The sequence below is a fragment of the Pogona vitticeps genome, chromosome 5 (genome assembly GCF_051106095.1).
Source record: "Pogona vitticeps strain Pit_001003342236 chromosome 5, PviZW2.1, whole genome shotgun sequence".
Lineage (NCBI taxonomy): Eukaryota > Metazoa > Chordata > Lepidosauria > Squamata > Agamidae > Pogona > Pogona vitticeps.
Genome location: NC_135787.1, coordinates 42,163,250 through 42,170,000, shown reverse-complemented (window position 1 = coordinate 42,170,000; position 6,751 = coordinate 42,163,250). Strand labels below are relative to the sequence as shown.

The window sequence follows — 6,751 nt, the reverse complement described above, 5'->3', positions numbered from 1 at the left end:
TCGGAAAGATTGTCTTTTTTTGTTCCATAGCAATAATTACAATAGATTTTGATGTTGTGCCTGGATAATGGTCTCCTGCTTTGAAAGTAAACATGTCATCTTCACCTTGATGTTTGTTTTCTATCAACACCTTGGCTTCCTTTTGGCATTTCTCTCATGGTGGAAAACTGTTATCCAGTCACTGTACTTCGCTCTGGTGACAACCTTGCTTAATTATGATACCAACATGTGATCTCTTCATGAAATCAAATTTAAATATTTAGAGGTTCCTTGACAAGAGGTAGTTCCTACTTGGAAGTAATGCAGCAGAACCCACCATGAAAGAGAGAAATGATTATATTTTTCCAAACAGTATCAGAAATCTTTATCTTTGTTCCTCATTTCGAGTACAATTAATCCCAGTGCTCAGATATAACAAAGACACTTCGCCATTTTTACAATGGCAATATTATCTGTTGTTTTGTCTTCTTTGTTTTGTATTTAAATTTGTTGAAGCATGTAGTTTACCAAATTTCTGAAATACACAATGGGCAATAAAAGGTAAGCTATATTCCTATACAGTACTTTGCTTCCAAATCTAGAGGCAGTTACCAACCAGTTTTCATTAACATCAAGGATTGCCTTGGAAATGCCAGAAACCTGAAGGCAATAACCAATTTCCTTATTTGTATACATAATTTGCATGATTACAGTTCGTTTGTTGCTTTGTTTGAAGAACAAGCAACTAAAAAAATATTTCCACTATAAATCCAACCAATCAAAGGTGTTTTGTTATGAGGATGTCTGTTAATATCAGAGTTACTGATGCTAAATTCCATTAGCAATCAACCAAGAAGGGACTTCAAGCAAAGTGTCTACTCAAGTTTAAACAAAATTACAATTCTAATTTTTAAACTTTTCACAAGGAAGCTTTCTCTGTCTACTGCTGTCGTAGCAAGTGTTTTTACCATCAATATCAAGTGCTCCCGTCTCTCTTATCCTTTTATAGGTACTGGAGGTGTGCATATCTCTGTATTTAGATTCTAACTCCCCAGATTTTAGGAGTTTTCAATTACATTAATCATGATAGCAACATGTGACCTCTTAATCCATTCAAATCTAAATATCTGCAGAAGCCTACCGTGGACATCAGGCATGCCACTCTGAAATATTTGTAATGGGAAATGTAATTTAGCAAGCTTCTTCAAATGCTATGTAAACATTACCACTCTTTCCCATCCATACTGTATCAGATATATGTGATTCCAATTCCTTGTCCAAAGGAATTTACTGTATAAGAATGAAAAAGGAGCCCAATGGTTGGTTAGTGGTACAAAAATAAGACAGTGTCATCTCTCAGAGTATGATGAAGGAATGGGAAGATGAAATATATATTGCAGATCAGATTGAGATGTGATGAATTCTGTATCTTATCCAACCATCCTATCTTTACACAATCTTAGGTCCTACCAGGGGAGAAAGATGGGATGAAATCATTTAAAGAAATAAATATTTACAGGACCACCAGGGTCTTCCAGTGTATCCACTGTGCTGCAGTTTCTACCTTGGCTACTTCTAAAAAATAATTTAATTAGAATTTTGCGATGCAGGTTTTTATTGTCCTCCCCAAATAGATATAATCACAATTATAGTGGTGCCTCGCTTGACAAGGATAATTCATTCCGTTGAAATCGCTATTAAGCGAAATCCTTGTCAAGCGAAACGAAAAAGCCCATTGAAATGCATTGAAAACCAGTTCAATACGTTCCAATGGGTTAAATACCTCAGCGTCCAGCAAAGATCCTCCATAGGGGCGGCCATTTTCGGTGCCTATAAAGCAAGGAATCTGTCCTAAAGCACAGTGGGGAGCTATTTTGCACAGTGGGCAGCCATTTTAGAGCCGCCGATCAGCTGTTTTAGAATCATCGTCCAGCAAAAAATCGGTTCCTGAAGCAGGGAACCGATCATTGTCAGGCGAAATTTCCCTATCAAAACATTGCTTTTGATCGCTGTTGCAATCGCAAAAACCTCATCGTAAAGCGGATTCATCATTTAACGAGGTAATCATTAAGCGAGGCACCACTGTATGTGGCTTTTGGAGCAAAGCTAAAATATTCTTGGACTCTTGCTAATCCTGCTACCCAGGAACAAAGATAAATGCTTTCTTGAGGGCTGTTTCATGGTGGTGGTGGAGGAAAGTAGCAAGATTAGAAAACCTTTGAAATTAGGCAAGATCCTCACCTGCGATGTGGCCAGATCACTTACATCTCTTACTCTGGGAAATCTAATGACAATGACCTTGAATATATATTATATTATTTTGTCATGCCTCTATGAATAGAAACAAACTAATGCTTTGTTTCTTGTTTTCAGGCGGTGAAATTAACAAAGCAACCCAAAGTGCCAGTGAAAGTATAACAATGGAAGAAGTCAAGTAACTGTATATATGTACTGTTTTGTACATACACAGAGACAATTCAGAAATGGGCATATGTGAATGTTGCTTCAGCACTTACTTTATTTTTATAGATACATACAGTATATATTTAAAATTCCTACAGAAGTGCCTTAAATATATTTTATAGAAGCATTGATTCCAAAATCAAATGGCTGGTTACTGTAAAAGATTTTGCGCAAATTGTAGGTGATTTTTTTTTCAACTGAGTGAATGAATTCTGACAATGAAAAACTGGGCATTCCAGCCCTGCACAATCCACAAACTGTTTCTCTTATACAAACTCAACTGAAGTGAATGAAGTCCAAACAGAAGCTGCGTTCAGTGCATTGTACTAATCATTCACAAGCTTATAAGATGGTTGGTCCTAAACAAAAAGGAACGAGGAACATTTCTCTTCTGGTTGATGGTTAAGAAGGCGGTTTCTGAACTTCTAGTCAAAATTAACTTGAATTTCTGTGTGATTCCGTAACCCTCCCTACTGGTATGGTTGTGACATGTCTTTTCCTTCTGAGTTTGTGTATACTCAGCATGGGGCCATCTATTTAAAAGGAACTGAAAAGCATAAATTATTTGCATTTGTTGACACAGTTGTCTAGACATTCCTTCAAAGCTAATGGTTTCTCAAGACAATTCTCTCAGTTCCATTTTTATGCTATTGTGGCACTGTTTGTCTTAAACACACTGTGAGATTTTCAAAGTGAGGGCCTGGTGTTTACAGTAGTAAGGAAAGATCTGCAATTCCAGGTACTGGATTTAAATATATATCTATATTGCTGTTAATATAAACTGAGGGAAAATATTTTTTCCTCAGATATGGTACACTATATCAGACAGTGACAGAAAAAATATCAAACTAATATTGCAACATCCAATTTCCTACTGTTTTCAGCTTTTATATAGTGGTGTTCTTCACTGCCTATGAGCAGCACACAAAAGCTAGTGAGGGTAGAAAACCCATGATTTATTTATTTTTTTCAGCAAGCAAGTATACTTGCATTATACGAATGTATAAAGCACAGGTATAAGGAAAGATTGTACTGTATTCTCAAAGGCTTTCACGGCCGGGATCTGATGGTTGTTGTGGGTTTTTCGGGCTCTTTGGCCATGTTCTGAAGGTTGTTCTTCCTAACGTTTCGCCAGTCTGTGTGGCCGGCATCTTCGGAGGATAGGAGTCAGAACCTGTCCTGTGAAGATGCCGGCCACAGAGACTGGCAAAATGTTAGGAAGAACAGCCTTCAGAACACGGCCAAAAAGCCCAAAAAACCCACAACAACCATAAGGAAAGATTATTTCTAGTTAATTTGACAATCAAATTTTGCTTGCTTGACGACTTTTTTAATGTACTACGTTCCATAAGAGGGATGAATAAATATTAGTGTATTAATGGATACTGAGTTAAGACTGAAAGAAGTATTCATTTAATGCTTTAATGAGCACCGCACCTTATTCAGAATAGCTGCCATTAGTCTTAACTGCATTCTGAGGAACAGATACACACTGTACCCTCATTGAGCAATGCTTTGCAGGCCTAGGAACTGATGGTACAAACCCCATCCAAAAAGTCCTTATACGCAGCCCTGTTTCATTTGTGCATATGGGGAAGCCTCTTTATGCAAAGTACATATGTATATTTGACTGTACATGGAGTTCTTAGCATGAGGGCACTGATTTGGGTCATCATTTCAGTGGAAAGAAATAATGGGTTATAAGGGATTAGAATCCAGCTTCAATATAATTTGCACCTGCGCACACAAATGCTTTGAAAGTCATTCCACTGCCCCTCTTCAACCCCAATGCAAAATACATTTTGGGGGATTAACTGTCTTGGCAGTTAATACTATTTGGTGCCAAGCTATGATGCCTTATATTTGTAACAAACTATATCAGATGGATTCTTTGTATTGTGGTTAAAATGGATAAACTACTTTTGTGAAACAAAGTGGTTAGTCCTAAATGATAAATTAGACTATCAAGAATTGAATTTAGCAAAATTAAACATGCCACCATTGAGGCTACTGTGTTCTTGCAGTTAGATATACCCAGTTATATCAAAGTTCAAACATGTTATAACCGTAAAACAGTTGTACAAAATAGATGCATCTAACAAATAGAATAAACCAGGTTCTCAGTTAAATATATCAAATATGTTTTTACAGACAAATCACAAATTCACCTCTTTTACTCATGAGGTGAATTTGAGTTAGTGTTGAGTTATCTTGAGCTAGAGGTTACAAACAGGCAAAATGTTAGGGGAAATGACACATGGTGCACTTTTTGTTTCCACAATTCCCTTTCTGAGGATCCAAAATGTATATTCCATGGCTCCCAAACCTTCTGGCTATAAGCAGGCAAATAAATTTAAAGAAGAAAACTTCCAAGAGTTTCATGGTTGGTGGCTCTAAAGCAAGTGTAGGTTTTGTTCTTGTGCAAAACGCAGTTCATTTTGATGTCTTGTGCACGTGAAACATTCCAGGCAGATGGTTCCTGCTGCTGTTAAGCTCGTATTTTTTCTTTTCTGTCATTTGTGTCAAGCCTTCTCTTGAACAGTCACTACACTGTTACAGTTCCAACTGATCTACCTCGAATTACAGCAACACCAGTAGTTCACGATTTTTAACTATGGAGATTTGTCACAGCAATTTCATTGTTATTTTACTATATTGAAGATTGTTCAGGGAGAGGCACTTTGGGTTGTAATTGTTTATGACTTGCAACAGCCTAAACATTCTTATGTTTCTTACTTTCTTTCATACATGAATGTTGAGTGGATTGTTCTGAAATGGTTGTAATACGAAAAATAAAATTCATCTTTAAAAGTCCATACTTCATAGAACATAATTATTCACATCCAGTTTGTTACATTATGTTTAAAGATTGTTAAATGTTCATTTCATGCCTTCAAGTATAAAAGAAGACAGAGTTCTAACTGCTGTCCTCTGAAGATGCCGGCCACAGAGACTGGTGAAACGTTAGGGAGAACAACTGTCAGAACACGGCCAAAGAGCCCGAAAAACCCACAACAACCATAAAAGAAGCTCATTGGGTGTTAGTTAGAAACAGGCAAAAAGGTCTCTGTAGTTTATTTTTTTAATATGGGTCCCTTTTTTTCCCTAGAATGAAAACTTCCTGTTTGTTTCTTTTTTAAACTTGCTTAAAACGTTTTTTAAAAATAAAAATATCTTATTACAAATTGGTTCTGTTTTTCTTGCTTACTTTAATTAAGTAGTAACAAGCAGGATGCATAGAAATGATGCACTACCTTAATTAATATTTCATATTTGGTGTAGTCTTTGTAGTGGACAACAATGGAAATCTTGTCCAACACTGGCATGCCAGATTTTATAGATTTTATATTTGTCTGATTTTATATTTTATACGACTTCTGGGAACTGTAGTCCAAGAATCCATAGGTCACTCAAAGTTGGAAACCACTGCTGTATACTATTAAATGTTTCATATACTACCTCAGTTTTGATTTTTTTCCCCCTGGACCTACATTTTCTTTGTTTGAGCACACAAGCTAATGCACACAAACATATATATTCTCACTAGTAGAGAAGAGTTTGGCATTCAGAAACACAATTCTAAGGGTCCCTTGAGGAAACGTAGCAGCACCATACTTTTCATAGAAACCCTTGTGAGGTTTTGGATCAGAATGTATTTCTATAGCATGTTACTTCCTGTTCCACTCAAAGACAAAAGGTGCGTAGCTAATAACAACAGTTGTAAATTGCCTCTGTAGTGCTGAAGAAATCATTCTGGTTTTACAACTGGTTTCCCAATACATAATGGAAATGATGCACTACCTTAATTAACGTTTCATATTTGGTGTAGTCTTTGTAATGTACACCAATGGAAATTTTGTCCAACTTTGGCATGGCAGATTTTATTGATTTTATATTTGCCCCATTGTATACTTTCAAATTTGAGCAAAGTTCCATCCATTATCATTGGCTCCTGTTATTGCACCTTTAAATAAAAAAAAAGTATAGGTCAAAATACTGGTCATATTTCGCACACACCCAAGAGGGATTACGTGTTTATGCACATTTGTAGATGTGTGATTTTAAATGCAGATTTAAAAAGGGAATCGGTACTCCAAATCTACACATGGAGGCACAAAGGAAAAAAAATTAAAGACACAATGGTGGTTGAAAGAAAAGAGAAGCAGGGAAGCGGCAAATGGAGCAGGGAAGGGATGGGCAAACAATTGGGAAAGAGGTGGTCCTATACCTCCTGAAATTGTGGGATATCCATCAAAAGAAAATAAACGAGCAGAAAAGAACTGGGTTGGGCATGACAGGATTCAATCCA

General features: G+C 36.5%; 1 protein-coding gene across 2 annotated transcripts in view; it reads left to right on the top strand.

Annotated features, from left to right (window-relative positions):
- The window catches only part of SLC10A7 (solute carrier family 10 member 7), a 183,361-nt gene extending 177,734 nt beyond the window's left edge, over nt 1–5,627 (top strand). For both annotated transcript variants that reach the window (XM_073001590.2, XM_020783017.3), the window contains one exon: nt 2,353–5,627. In XM_073001590.2, coding sequence (XP_072857691.2) covers nt 2,353–2,397 — 45 coding nt within the window. In that variant the 3' untranslated portion in view covers nt 2,398–5,627. The remainder of the gene's footprint in view (nt 1–2,352) is intronic.
- Nucleotides 5,628–6,751: the final 1,124 nt, after the last annotated feature.